At 56.0% G+C, this 15,033-nt stretch overlaps 1 protein-coding gene across 5 annotated transcripts in view; it reads right to left on the bottom strand.

The window, feature by feature from the left end:
- Positions 1–2,202: 2,202 nt before the first annotated feature.
- The window catches only part of TMPRSS13 (transmembrane serine protease 13), a 31,448-nt gene continuing 18,617 nt past the window's right edge, over positions 2,203–15,033 (bottom strand). For 3 of the 5 annotated variants that reach the window (XM_053204046.1, XM_053204048.1, XM_053204049.1), the window contains 8 exons: positions 13,276–13,368; positions 12,196–12,239; positions 10,742–10,904; positions 9,739–9,911; positions 6,712–6,810; positions 4,703–4,845; positions 4,410–4,562; positions 2,203–3,722 (listed from right to left, as the gene is read on the bottom strand). In XM_053204046.1, the coding sequence (XP_053060021.1) occupies positions 3,696–3,722; positions 4,410–4,562; positions 4,703–4,845; positions 6,712–6,810; positions 9,739–9,911; positions 10,742–10,904; positions 12,196–12,239; positions 13,276–13,368 (895 nt within the window). In that variant the 3' untranslated portion in view covers positions 2,203–3,695. Of the gene's footprint in view, positions 3,723–4,409; positions 4,563–4,702; positions 4,846–6,711; positions 6,811–9,738; positions 9,912–10,741; positions 10,905–11,013; positions 11,066–12,195; positions 12,240–13,275; positions 13,369–15,033 lie in introns of those variants that run through there. The other 2 variants (XR_008290642.1, XM_053204050.1) reach the window with 2 other exon arrangements.

Below are 15,033 nucleotides of genomic sequence, written 5' to 3'. Positions count from 1 at the left end.
CGACTTTGGAAAGCGGCTTTTAAAATCACACAGCTTGGATTCAGGTTCAGCGCCCCCACTCAGTAGCTGTGCAGTTTGGGGAAGCTTATTTGGCTTGCCTTGGCCTTTGCATCCTCATCCGTAAAATAGGGATAATAACGATGCCTACCTCACGCTTACAGGAGAGAAGAGACGTCAGGGGCTGAGCACAGCATCTGGCGCATAGCGAACATTCAGCAAGTGCTAGCGTTTAGCATCATTATCCTCTTTTTTCTCATTACAAGGAGCTCTCGACATCTCCCAATGTCCCCCCATAGCACATGAGGACATCGGCTGAGCAATTCTGGGAAACAAAAGCCCTTGGGAATCTAACCAAACTCCAGAGGCAGCTGGATGGGCAGCGAGGCTGAGGCTGTAACTGGCTCTGTCCCCAAAGAGAGACTGTGCCACCCCCCCCCCCCAGACACTCACTTGGCCCCGCCCTCCCTTTCCCAGGGGAAATTCAGCAGGCAATGGAGTTGACGAAGCCGGAGAGCGTGACTGGTACCCGCAGATGCCTGGGAACCAGGCACTGACCAGAGGACGATGTCACCAGCAACCTCCCCTACCTCCCCATCCGTACACACACGCACCATCTTCCTGGAAATTCTGGACCAATTTGCAAAGTCCCATCACCCCCTTCCATGATTTTTATGGCCTCTATAAATGTCCTGGACCTAAGGAACGTTTTTTCTTTTCCTTTCAAACGAAAAGGCCTTTTCTCTACCTTATCTCTCCTCCAACACCCACATCCCTGTAACCCTACAAGTCGCTTCTGTCCTAGGAAGCCAGGCAGAGAAGGAAAAGGGTCTGGTTTCCAAGGGGAAATGAAAATAAATGGCTTACACTTGAACTCTCTGCCACAAGGCCTGGCTGTGACCCATGAACGTCTGGTGGGCGCAGACAGCTGGTTGTCCTCCAACATGAGGGCCTGCTCTTGCCCGGGGACCGACCGAGGACTGCATATCCCTGTCCCCCTTCACCTGGGGGGTGCCTACATGTTGACACCCACAAAATGGGGGCGAAATTGACACACATCGCTGCTGGCCCAGAGCATCCTCTTCTCTTCCCTCTTTCCCGTGGCCAGAAGCAGGGGACAAAATCACGAGGTAGAAAGAATCTGAGCCCCTGAAAAATAATGCGGGAGGAAGCTATCCACTGATCAGACACCCTCCCTGGAAGTTCAGATCGATGAGAAATAACCTTTGGGTTAAGCCACTGAGGTTGTGGGGAGCTGTGGGATCTATGGGGGTAGCTGCGTTACCCCCACTGCTGGCACACTAAGCCTGGTGGCTGCCTCTCCCCCACGCCTTTTTGTCGGATGGAGCGAGAAAAAAATGGAAGGAAGGACTTCCCCTCACGTTGGTATGAGACAGTAAAGAAGACACATCCGGGGCACCTGGGTGGCTCAGTCGGTGAAGCGTCTAACTCTTGATTTCAGTTCAGATCATGTGGGATCAAGCCCCACGTCGGGCTCTGCATTGACAGCATGGAGCCTACTTGGGATTCTCTCTCCCTCCCCCCCCCCCCCCGCCACTCACCCACTCAGCTACTGGCCACTCATCAGCGGGACCACAATGACGGAGGTCAGTATATCAGATGCAGGAAAAGTAGGTGCACAGCTAGGAGGGATAGATCTTCCAGAAGCCAGTGGGACCAGCTATCGGAGTGTCTTGGAAATAGTGGAGTAGGCTTTGGGGCTTTCTGCTAAACATGCCTCTTGCTGGGCTGACAAAGGCAGAGGCAGAGAAAGAGGAAGAAGGGAAAAAGGAAAAAGGACGAGCACTGGATCGTCCTTCATCCACCCCATCTGCTTTTTTGTGAAGGTTTACCTACTTTTTAAGATTCATTTCAAACCTCACCTCCTCCGTGAAGCCCTCCCTGACCTCTCTAGGTGCAACTGGGAGCTTCCAAGCATGGCGTCCACACTCATCCACCTTCCACCGGGTCACACCCAAGAGTTCCTGAGGACACTGTCATCATCTTTGTACTCCGGGGGCCTGGCGTGGGTACCCAGGACAGAGGAGGTGCTGATATGGTGGGGAGGTGGCCGGCTGGCTAAATATATATGCAGAATCCACAGCAGAGGAACCCAAACTAAGAACCCAAACGGAGGCTCTCTGGGCACTGGTTGGGGAATCTCAATTTTCTACGTAGGGGATCCCTAGAACATCCAATAAGACATTTTTCGGGTCACACAACTTTTATTGCTGAAAACTATTGCTGGGGATGCCGTGGACATGAACGTTGCCCTCCCGGACCCCCGGCCTCGATACCATGCAACCAGCCCCCTCGGGCTCTGCCCAGCCTTGCTCTTCCTGGGCGGTCTAGCCCCCGGGCAGCCACCTGCCTGAGCTGGGCTGGGCTGCCCTGCTTGGACCCTGCCTCTGGGAGTCCTAGTATCACCAGGCGAGACCCAGGAAAGTGAGGAGAACTGGACGGGCCAGGAAAGGCTGAGGGAGGCCCAGACCTCCAGCTGACACGGAGGCCAGGCACACGGACAACTTACAGGAGCACAGCAACTCACATCCTTCACGACGGCTATCTGGAGGGCCTGGGGACAGTGTCCACCCTCTCTCCATGGCAGCGTTCGTGTCCGTGCTGTTTCTGAAGCAGCTGAGAAACTGAAAGGCGGAGGGGCTGAGAGAAACTGACAGGTCCGGGACAGCGCTGGGTATGAGGGGTGTCTGTCCACCCGGACTGTCCCCGGGCTCCGACGCCCACGGAGAAGCAGCAGCAGCCATGTCTTCACGCCCTGGGTGTAGCCCTTGGACGCAGCGACAGTCGTGGCTCTCTGTGATGACCTGCCCGCCAGCCCACGCAAGGACGCTCTTCCCTAAGCGCCCCGAAGGGGCTCCTTCCTCGGGTCCCTGGATGTCAGGAACACTCAGCAAGACTCTGGAATGGTACAGCCCCCAAGAGTCTCTTGGAGTGTTTGGGGTGATGGATGTTAGCTCTTCAGGCTCCTGGAAGTTTTGGAGAATCTTTAAAAATACATCCAGTTCCATTTCTTGAATATAAAAATACAATAAAAATCTGCCCCAGTAGCTACTGTGACCACACACGGCCAGCTGTCAGCCTGGGCAGCCACCGCTCAGTCAGCCCTCCACACCCAGGGCACCCGCAGGAGGCCCGAGAAAGGGCAGGATGCTTGTAATGCCGAGGGGGGGGCACCTTCCCGCCGGGGACGGCCCCGGTACTCCGACGACACCCAAATCCATCCCAGGACGGCGGCGATGCTGGTGGCTTCTCAGTCTGGGCTAGTCTCTGAGCCAGGGTCCGAGGAGCAGGAATTTCTGATGTGATCTTCTAGGCCCTTCCTCTGGGCGCTGTCTGGGCTCAACCTCCTCCATCCGTGACAGACGCCCTTACAGGAAGGTCCACAGCGCCCAAACTGTTATCTCCAGGTTCTTTCCAGCCTGGGGTTTGGAAAGGGCTGACAGCTCTCCTGGTTTCTGGAAAACCTTGGGAGAGCAACTACACACGTACATGCGCGCGCGCGCGCACACACACACACACACACACACACGTGCACATTCACAGAGGCAGTAGACAGCGGAGGTGAGAGTGACGCAGGTGCCTCGGAACCTTTGGCCCAGATGACACTGCAAATGGCCCAGTCACTTTGGCCAGAGTCTTTATGCAGCCAGGGCTGTGAGGTGGGACAGGACAGCTGCTTAGGACTTCCGGAAGCGCACCTCACTCTGAGGAAGAGAACAATGGAGAAGAGGGTGAGGGTGGGCCAGGAATACAGAGGCCGAAGGTGGGGGTCCAGAGCCTAAAATCCAGTCCAGCTGTCACTGGGCACTGTTCCTCGGAGACAAGCAGCAACGAGGAACCATGGAAGCAGAGAGACCGACCGGACTGGATTTCCAGAGCGGCCACCCAAGCTCTCTGTTCTGCCCTCGCTCTGGCAGAGGAAGGAGAGGGGAGCACGGAGCTCCTGCTTTACAGCCAAGACAGGAGGCTCAGGGAAGGTAGGGGCTGAGCGGGGGCAGCAGAGGAGGAGGTAAATCTCCCTCCTCCCCCATCTCCACGAGACTAACTTCCTGCCAAGGAGGGAGGCCGCCTGCACACGCCCCTCCAGCGGGCTGTGTGAACTCACACCCTGGCCTTCCGGGGGGGAGGATGGTGCTCCCGGGGCCAGCACCCAGCCTGGGCCCACCCCTTTTCAACCCTTCAGAGGAAAGAATCTGAGGGACAGAAACACGGGCAGCTGGGGTCGGCCTACCATTCGACTGCTGTCCCGTCCCAGTCTTCTGAACACCCCAAGCACAAGGGGGTGAGGGGAACTCTGCCGAGCCCCTGGGGAAAGCCCGGGCCCTCTTGCAGGCACCCCACCTTTGGGAGCTCCCAGCCTGCCCCGCGCAGCACCCCCTGCAGGCTCTCACCTCCATTTTGCTGTAGATCCAGGGGAGGACTTCTGTCACTTTGGTATACACACCGGGCTTGTTCCTCTGGCCACAGCCTGTGCCCCAGCTAGTGACTCCTGCCAGGTACCAGCGACTGTTCTGCTCACAGACCAGGGGCCCCCCGCTGTCTCCCTACAGGGGGGTGGGGGGAGCGGGGAGGAGGGAGCACACATTATCAGCAGGGGAGGGGAGGTGGTCCGTGAGCAAGCAACAGTGGGCACCAGATTCTCACTCCAAACCCAATACCCCAGCCTTCTCCCAGGCAGCCTCACCTGGCAGGAGTCTCTGCCTCCCCGAAGGTCCCCAGCACACATCATCCTTGGGGTAAGGTAACTGTCATAGACCAAGAAGTCATTGCATTTCTTAAAGTCAATGAGGTTGACCTGCACCTCCCGGAGGAAGGGGGATGTCTTCTCTTCAGTGGAGTCGAGGAAAGAGAAGATGGGAAGGAGTGAGACTTCCGGCAGCTTCCCGGCCTTCTAGCCGCTCACCCCACGACCCGGACTCCCAGCTTCCTGGAAGCGGAGGGCACCACTCCCACGGCTGGCCCCCCAGCACGTACGGACGCACACACACTCCCACACACGTAACAGAGACATACACGTACGTACACGTTCAAACTCACAGCCCACGAGGCTGCCTGCACGCTGCACAGCGCCTTTCTGTACTCAAAGCACCATCAGATCCACCATTTCATTTGGTTTTCAGGAACTAGGTGCCCGGAGGGGCGCAATGAATCCGTTTACAGTTGGAGAAACTCGTGGCCGAAGTTGCGACGTGCCCACGGTCACACGGCTGGTCAGTTCTGGGGCCGAGATCAGGACCAGGCTGCTCCCGGGCCAGTCACCACCCCGTCACACTGAGCAAGGGAACAGCGGCCCTGCCCCCGGCAGCTAGCCAGAGTCTAACAGTGAGGCCAGCCAGGCGCTCTCGGGCCAAACGTAACCGATCTTTCGGAGCCGACATCGGACGAGGCCACTCCGTCCGTGATGGCGGGGAAGCCACCTTACTCTTGTTTGAGCATAAACGAAACTTAAGGGAGGTTACTGCGCAAACCACAAAAATACCAAATATCCCCTCTCCCAGCCAGTAGGAGTGGCTACCATTTATTCACCCATCAGAGCTTTCGACTCAGTTTATTCTTAACTCCCAGAGGAGACTATTAACATACCCAATCGTGGAATTACTCCTGCTTCCTGAAAGCATCCAGTCTGGACAAGTGCTCCGCTTCTCTGAACCTGCATCCCCAAACCACCCAGGTCCTATGATAAGTCCTGTCTAGCACTCTGTTAGTAAGACTTTCATGGTTCTCCATGGTACACGTCCCCCCTCAGTGCAATAAGCAAGGAACCCAAGGTGTTCGCAACTACGGAGGGTTTCCAGGTGGGCTTGGCTGGAGGGCACTGTCGCACCAACCGCTTTGACATACACGTGGGGATATACACCCCCACCTTGGGTTGGTTTACAGGCTTTTACTTTGGCACGCTCTGCGCAAAGCTGTTTAGGGGGACGCAGGCACCTGGTGTGGTCTGCAGCAACGGAAGGATCTGAGCCATGAAGCCTACGTGGTCTGAACACAGGCTACACAGCACTGTCAGTCCTGGAAATAGTCTTTCTTTTCTCGTAAGGTATGGGAATGAAACGCTGGTGCCTCCTCACCGGGAGGTGGCACCTGAGAGTTCGGAGGCAATAAATGTCCAGGCCCTCATGTACGGACCTGTGTACAAACACGTCTTGTGTCTACGTACAGGATAGCTTTCTGAACTTCCGTAGCCGTATGCAAAAGTAGCTGAGATTAGTTAAGCCTGTGTCAACAGCTGGGATTTTTTTCACTCGTACACTTGGGACTTCTCCTTTTGGTTGGCTAACGCTGCCCGTGCCAAGACAACCTTTTTCTCTTTTTTTCACTTTTAAAAAGAGGCACGAGAACCGTGTTCTAGACTCAGTTCTGTCTGTTGGAAAGTACCGGGGTGACCGTGGGCAAGTGACTTAGCCCCGGAGGTCTTCGGTTTCCTCATGTGTAAGATGGGGAGATTGGGTCGAGGGTGGACTTCGCGGGATTAAAAGTTTCTGTTACGGGCTACCAGACAGTCCGCTATGTGTGGGAGTGAGGTGAACACGCAGACATCCACACCCAGGCCCATGGATCCATAATGCCCAAACCCTCATCTAGATAAGCCCTCCTCCATATACGCCAACACATCACTTCCACCCACTCCATACAGATGCACACACACGCACACGCACACACACACACGCCCCAGCATCTCTGGCCCCTCACCATCTGTCTCCTTGGTCTTGCCAAAGCCTGTGATCCAGCAGGTCTCATTGAGGCCGAAGGTCTGTCCATGCATAGGGAGGCAGGCAGGGTGGACATGAGCTGCAAGGAGACCTCAAGACATCAGTGCGGGGACAAGGCTGGAGATTTTGGTTGGGAGGGTAGCTCAAGGAGACAGGAGTCCCAGTGTCCTAGGACCCTCCTCCTTGCCCCCAGACTGGTTCTGAATCTTCTGGGCCCTTGAACTGACCAGGCAAGAAACTCAGTCACTTCATCTTGACCCTCCAGCCTGTAAAGGGTACTACCAGGGTCCCTCAAGCATTCTGATTTCAGTGGGTGCCCTGTGGACAGAAGCATAGGCCTTGGAAGCTCCCCTGTGCCAAGCCGATCCTGGGTGGCCACACATCTCTCCCTTCTTAGAGCGGCTTTCCTGGCTGAGCCTCCTCCGTGCCCGTCCATCCGAGCAAAGAGCAGCCACAGGCTAAGTTCCAGGCATTCTCACCATGGCATCTCAGTGATGTGTCCAGCCTGGTCTGGGGAGAGCACCCACTCGTTGGTCAGGGCCTGAGGCACTCCCTCCAGGTCAGACAACCTCTCCAGGTGGGAAGAGCACAGCCCTAGAGGCACAGACCACAAAACCACTGCTCACTTGCTCCCGTGCTCAGAAACACCTAGAAGGTGTTGTTGGAGATCACTTCACAAGCTCTCTCCGAGGACTGGCGTCCTTAGATAGACCAGGGCATGGACCACCAAACCCCAATTTGCAAGAGGAAATTCTCAGGTGATAGAATGTTTGCAGTGTCCTCAATTGTTTGTTACGCTCACTGCAGCCTCCTGCATCTGCAACAGTGCCCGACACTGCAACAGTGCTCAACAAACAGCAAGGAAGAAAGGAAGGACAGACACAGAGGAAGGGAGGGCGGGAGTGAGAATCAATGCTAGATTCTTCCATAAAGTGGGCTTTAAGTTTTGGTGTCTAACACGTTCGTCTGCTGGAGAGTAAACAAACAAAAAATAAATGAGGGTTAAAAAAAAAAAAGGTGGGGGGAGCGCCTGGGTGGCTCAGTCGGTTAAGCGTCTGACTTTGGCTCAGGTCATGATCTCGCGGTTGGTGAGTTCGAGCCCTGTGTCAGGCTCAGTGCTGACAGCTCAGTGCGGACAGACTCAACTTTGGATTCTGTGTCCCCCTCTCTCTCTGCTCCTCCCCCGCTCACGCTCTGTCTCTCTCTCTCTCTCTCTCAAAAATAAATAAACAGTAAAAAAAATTTTAATAAAAAAAATAAATGAGGGAATGGCATCAATAATTAACCAAAAAAAGCAAAACCTAATTTCTTAAAATATGCTCATTTTTAAGACGTAGGGCCTTAAAAACATGTCACACTGTTATACATCCCGCTCATTTTTATGGGGGGATTACATGTATCAGTGAGTTTTCATAAGTTTTCACCGATAGTACCATGACTTCAAGGTGCTAGACCTGCTGAAGGAGTTGAAGAAAATCTGCCTGATTTCTAAACCTAAACTCAGGGCACATGGTCTGACCAGAGGACTACATAAATCTAAGCTGTGCTTCTCAGACTACACGTGTGCTTCCTGCTGAGGGGCCTATCGGAGTCTGGAGAGGGGCCTCCCATAGTCTGAAAAGCACGTGCGATATCGTAATACCTTTCGTTTGGTTTTACAAATTACTTAATTTGATTTGGAATTCCAAATAACATTAAAGGGGGGTTGGGGTGGTTGGAGATCTGGAAGCTTAGCCAAATGGAGTCTGGGTTCGGCAACGTTGGAAAGGCCTATCCTGGTCCTGTAGACCTGACTGCCCCCCTTTTGGGTGGGTGTGAGGGGCAGGGCAGGGCGGGGGCAGAGGAATGCCCCCTCACCTCGCAGTCCCAGGCTCCACAAACAAGCCTGGAGGACAGGAAGAGGGCAGGGAGGGCTTGCCCGCTGGCTGGCTGGGTGGCTGGGTGGTGTGGCTCTGGACCGGCCCCACCCAACTGAGCTCTGCTGTGGTTTCCTCCTCCTCACCCCACTCTGATGACCCAGTGTCTGAGTCATGACCGATACCACCTCTGTAATTAATGTGCCAAGAAAGACCAGCTCACGGGCTCAGAGCACCAGAAAGGCAGGACTAACCAGAGAGCCCTCGGAGGCTTCTGGAGAGCCTGATGCACTCAGCTGTCCTTCAAGGAAGCCCCATCTGTGCCACCGTGGCTCCCCCAGCCGTCCTCATCATCACGTCATCGGCCTCTGGGGACTGTCTGTGTGGGTCACCCATTGTTCGATTTGAATAGAATTGAATTGCAACTGTGCAGCCTGTTACCTAGCAGCAGACACACAGTAAGTACTTGGTAAGTTTGCACAGGAGAGAGTGAATTAATGAATGAAGCCTCCTTTGATCTCCTGACAACTCCAAGCACGTCCTTCCTCTAGTCAACCCCGTGGCAATCCACTTTTGGAATGTGTTCTCCACGGCCGTCATAGCAATCGGCCAGTGGAGAGCCCAGGGCAAAGGGCATTGCTAGGGAGGGGGACCCTCCTGGATCCAGTCCCGGAGCGGCCACTTACTACTTCATTGCCTTGGGTAATCTTCTCTCTGGAAAGTTCCATCTCCTCAATGGTAAACCGAAGCTAGCAAGAGTACCTGCTCTACAGGACTGGCTGTGAAGAGTTTAGTGTTACCGCAGATGTAAAACGCCTACCATGGTGCCCAGCCCCTAGTAAGTGCTCAATAAATGCGCATGAAACAATTCGATCTATGTACTTGGATTGAGACCAGTATCCAAGCCTTGTCTCTGTCACCAGCTTGCGATGCGAGATGTGTCATTTGGGACAACCTTATTTCTAGCCTCTGGGCCTCAGTTTCCTCGATGGTAAAGTAGAGGTGTTGCAATAAATGACCCCTAAGAGCCTTTGACCGCCACTGTGCAGAGGCTCGGGAACCCCAAGAGGGGTGCACGGAGGCCACAAGGCTGGGCCCTGAGGGTCGCCTGGAGGAGCCGGGGTGGGTGTGACCGGTGTTGATCCACTCACCAGACAGGGTCAGGGGCTTGGAGAGCCGCATGAGGGCAATGTCATAGTCGTCCTCCTCGTCCGTGTAGTTGCCATTGATGATGATCTGGGAGATGGAGGCCGCCGCAGGCAGCTGGAGCAGGTTGCTGGTACCCGCGTAGACCTTCCAGCCCTCCAGGATCTTCTCCCGGGTCCTGCAGGAGCCACAAGAGACCGTGGTCTGGTGGAGCCCAGTGGCAGCACCTGCTACACCCAGGGAGCCGCGGCCGTGGCTGCAGCTTACAGGCAGGAGGATGGACGAAATGACCTCTAAGGGGAGCCGTCTATCCCAGCCCAGGGCTCCAGAACAATCCCCTGCCTCCACAAGCCCCTCGTGAACCGGCCACTCTGCACCTCCCAGTAATAAAGAGAGGGCACGGGCACAACCTGTGAGCATCTACCCCCACCGCCTCTTCGTCGTGCCACCAAGTTTCCTACAAGGTGGACAGGCCACACCTCGGCACAAATGGATCTGCCAGAGACTCACTCGCGACTGGGGAAGCCAGTGCCCGCCCCCCCCAAGGCCCTTTCCTGCTCACCGGCTCAAAGGGACAAGCCTGGCTGGTGACGGTCAGAAGCTGACTGTTCCACCCTCCCTATGATCCCCATCCCTCACTTCCCAGATCCGCGTTCCCGATTCCTCGGGCTCCCCTCCTGTAAGTTCCTGCTGCAGAAAGCAGAGGCCTCTTCAGGGGCAGGTTCCCAAGCCCTTGTGTAGGCCCACCTCACCCTCCCTTCGGGGCCATCACGGTTCTTTTCTCATTCTGGGCCGAGCTCGGAACCAGAAGCCCCAACTCACACTCCCCAGGACCAAATCGCAACCTCAAACCACGGCCCCGGCCGCACCAGTGGCGCCTGCCCTCGGGGGCCGGGGTCACAGCCCAAGCCCTCCTCTGCGGACCGACAAGTGAGTCTGCCATCGGGCCCTCCTGGTGATCCCCAACCCGGGAGGCACGGCGTCACCCCTCCCCCCTCGGGTACTTACACAAAGAAGCAGTGAGCGGCGGTGAGCACCCACTGGGCGTCGATCAGCGTGCCCCCGCAGATGTGCGTGGTGCCATACTGCAGACTCACTTGCCAAGGCCACTTGCTCTCTGGGGCCAGCGCCCCTCCCACGATCCGCCCGGTCATGGCCCTCAGTCCACAGTCTGGGGAGAGGCAGAAGAGACAAACCGTGACCTCTGCTGTCCTCAGAGCCGCCACCGTGCTCCCTGGATCCAGGGCAGGCCCGGGCAGCCTCATCCTGAGGGCACCCACCCGCCCACGGACACTGCTTTGCTCACTTCATCTGATGTGGCTCGGCTGCTTCCTGCCAAAGCAGAGCAGTAGGTCAGACTTCTGGGATCACCCAGCACGAAGTTGCATCCTAGGCAGGTTCCTCTTTCCTGCCACTCATTCCTTCTCTCCTTGGCAAAGGCTTACTAAGTGCCTGAAGCCTTGGGCACCGTGCCAAGCATCGAGGTGGTGACGGCGAACCCCAAGGCTGCTATCAGGAGGTCGGGGAAGCAGACCAAGTCTGACATGACCCTGAATTGATGGGCATGGTGACAGGGACCTCTATCATTTGCAGACAAAGGAGAAATGAACTTTCCCTGATGTGCGGGTGGGTCTGTGCCCACATGGCTCCCCAGTGGGTCATTCAGGGCTACTGGGGACCCTGTATGGATCCCAAGGGAACATTTCCAGAAGGAGTGAATCGTGCCCCCAAAATTGTGGACAAGGAGGGCAGTCCCCAAGTGTGTTCAGACACGTGTCCTTTTTTCTTCGAAAGGGGACAGAGTGAAGGACCAGCAGCGATCGGAGGGGGCGGGCACTCCGTCTGTAGTCCCCGTGCCTGCCTGCCCAGGGGAGCATCCCTACCTGGTCATTACAGAGAACACAGCACTTGTGGGCTGATTCATGGCTTGGGGTTTGGGGTCAGACCCGAGGTTGGAATACTGACTCCCCACCTACCAGCGGTGTGCATTAAGCAAGGCAAACATTTCGGCCTCTTACCAGTGAGCGGACAGTAATGGCATCTGCCCCGTGAGAATCCCACGCAATCGTGTTTATCAAGAGCCCGGTGCCTTATGGCACAGAAGGTACTCAGTGAATGTTGGCCCTAGATCTAGTTCCGCATCTACTGATATGGGAGCTTTAAGCTGGTCCAGACTGGCTCTCCCAGTCCTTCCCACCACCCAGAATCCATGAGATTTGAATGGCTTCCCTTGTATGAACAAGGTTGCTGAGCTGGGCAGAGTCAGGACAAAGACAAATGCTACCCTGAGACTGTCCCAGCGCCTTACGGGGCCCCCAGCCCTGAAGCAGTCCTGCTAGTTAAGACCATCTTCCTGGCTTGGACCCCCAGGGCTGACCATTGCCCCCAGAGAGGTCCCACCCTCTGCTCCCTGACTCCCACCCCACACAGGCCACAGTCCAGGAGGAAGAGCATCTTCTTACGGGAACACTGGAGAGAGACATACTGCTGGGAAGGGCATTCAGACCTGCAGGAAGAGACGCAGAAGATGTGAAAAGGGCACATTAAACACCTCCTCCAGGAAGCCTTCCCTGGTTGACTCTAAGTTCCTATCCCGTCTCCTTTGCATCAGATAGAGATTCTGATGTCCCTCCCAGAGAGACAGATCTTTCTAGTGCTTTCTCCAGGAATGGGGATGGCTCAGTGCAAACCATCCCCACTCTTGTCCCCACCCCCCACCCCCCGTTTTCTTATGGTAGATGGCACACATTTGCATAGATCCATGTCCTCTGAACTCATGACTTCATTGTCCCAGCATCTTTCCACAGCTGAACAGGTGGCCTGACCCTCCTCTGACAGTTCCTCAATGCTCTGCCGGCCCCGCAGCACGCAAAACACCTACACAAAGCAGGCATCCAGGGTACGGCTGATCCACTTCCCTTCCTTTCCCACCCCTCCCTCCCCTGTCCTCCCCATCCCTTTTGCTCTGGAAGTCTTGTTTCTTCTTTCCCCTCCCCAGGGTAAACACTGCTAGCTGCTGGAGCCTCCCCTTGAGTGGGGAGTGGGGTTGCAACAAGGGCGGGGCCACAGTGCAAAGATGACAGAGGGCAAGGCCCAGGAGGGGGCCAGTGCTTGGCAGTGGGGCCTCCCTGTCCCTGACCACAGGCACCTGGCACTCCTGCTCCTGCTCCCTACCCTGCACCTGCTCACCCCAGTGACGTTTCTCCCCCCCACCCCACCCACCCCAAGCCCCCTCCCTGCAGCAGCTTCCAGCTCAAACACCTGGCTGCCTGGTGGCCCCAGGGTTCACTCGCGGTCTCCAGCAACCGGATAAACTCTGTGCCACCCCTGACCTTGAGGTGCTCTCGGCACCGAGCTTCAATCAGAACTTTCAAGTCGGGAGACAGGTGGCAACTGAGGACTGTTTCTGGGATGCTCCTGACATTCGCGATGGGTTCCCGGAGGCTGGGTCCCAGAAAGGCCAAAGGAGAGGGGGTCCCCGACTCAAAGCGCTCCGCCGTTTCCCTGTGCACAGGCGGGCAGCCTGGCCTGCCCCACCGCACCTGTAGAGGCTTTCCTGGAGGGTAGAGTTGTATTTGGAGATTGAGAGGCTGCTGGTGAGATCCCTGTGGGCCACCTCGGTTGTCCGGTAAGCACTGTAAGGAAGGGGACGGAAAGAAGAATGAGCCCCCCTTGAGACAGACCGCACCCTTCCCGGTCCCCGGGCATGTGTTAGAGTCCTGCTGGGAGAGGCCAGAGGCGGCTAAGGCCCAATACGCTCAGACCCGTCCCACGTAGTCCACCACTGTCCCCACTAGCCCTGTGCGCCAGCCCAGTGGTTTTCAAAGTGTGGTCCCATCCCGGACAGCAGCATCAGCACCGCCTGGGAACTTGTTAGAAATGCAAATTCCTGGGTCCTCTGAACCCTAGACCTACTGAACCAGGAACTCTGGCCCCGTGTTTTTAACAGGCTCTCCGGGTGATTTTGGTGCACGTGCAAGTTCGAGAAACACTGACCCGGCCCTTCTCTAGCCAAACTGTGATCCACGGGCCAGCAGCAGCCATACCCCGGACCTGCTGGGCCAGACCCTGCATTTTAAAGATCCCCACGTTATGGGTTTGTACATTAAAGTCTGAGAACCTTGTAGTCGCTTACCAGATCTCAGACCACAGTGTCTATAGGAATCACCTCGGGGCATTTATGAAGCAGGTTCTAAACCCCAATCCACAGATTCTGATTTTGGGGTGCATTTTAACAAGCACCCCAGGCGATTCGGATGAGGGGAATGCATGGATCACTATCGGTGTGGCACTTCTGCACACTTCTAGAACACGATACCCCTTGTACGAGAGCGGGCCTTTGTGCGTGCCATTCCTCTCCCTGGGGGCTCCTCCGTTCCCTGCTCTCTGCCAGGTGCACCCTCTCCTTTGCCCTTATCATTACACATCACATTGTATCATGGTTATTCGTTCGAGCCTCTCTTGCCCACACCATACCGGAGATTCTCTAAGGGCAGGGATCTTGTCTGGGGGCCACACGGTCTCTGGCACATATTAAATCTCAATTACATTCTTTGAATAAACGCCACTATCTACTGAAGCCCCAGGGAGGCTCAGATTTGCATAAGGCCTCACAACTCCATGATGAAAGATGTGTACTATCTTCCAGCTAGATCCCTTGGGTCCCTCTCTGACGATCAGAACTCTGAGGCTGAAGTGAGGGCAGAGAACAGGTTCTAAGCCCCAGCCTCCGAGCCCCGCTTCTCAAGGTGCTTCTTCTACAGAGAGTCCTCAGCGACATCCTAAACCCTTCTCCCCACGGCCTCACACACCTTGGTGGACCCCCCAAAGCGCAGACCAGCAGGGAGGACGGAGCTGGCTATGTGGCCTGCAAATAAGGGAAGGATGGGGGACCCCTTCAAGCAGGAAGGCTGTCCTAACCCTACTCCCCGCCCCACCCACTAGTATCAGCTTTGGTTGGAAATCTTGAGAGCCAAAGATTCTAAGACTTTACCTGGCCACACCTGCCTGTCCCCTTCCCCCTTTGATGAGTTCCAGCTCAAGCCACAACTGCTGTAGCTCAGAGCCCCAGCCCCTAATTCCCAGCCGTAAGGAGAAGACAAGACAGGCCCCAAAGCCCATCCCCCTCACAGGGCCACCACGACCATTAAATGCGATCACTGGACACAAGGCCACTTCGATGCAGAGAACCGGGCGGGAGTGACCTCCTCCTGCAGATCTACAAATAATTACTTTGGCCTCGTGGGAACAACTTACCCCCAGGCTTGGGCTCCCGAGGCCACTGTCTCTGCCTAACTCAA

This window comes from Acinonyx jubatus, chromosome D1, assembly GCF_027475565.1.
Source record: "Acinonyx jubatus isolate Ajub_Pintada_27869175 chromosome D1, VMU_Ajub_asm_v1.0, whole genome shotgun sequence".
NCBI lineage: Eukaryota > Metazoa > Chordata > Mammalia > Carnivora > Felidae > Acinonyx > Acinonyx jubatus.
This window is presented reverse-complemented; position numbering and strand designations above follow the sequence as displayed.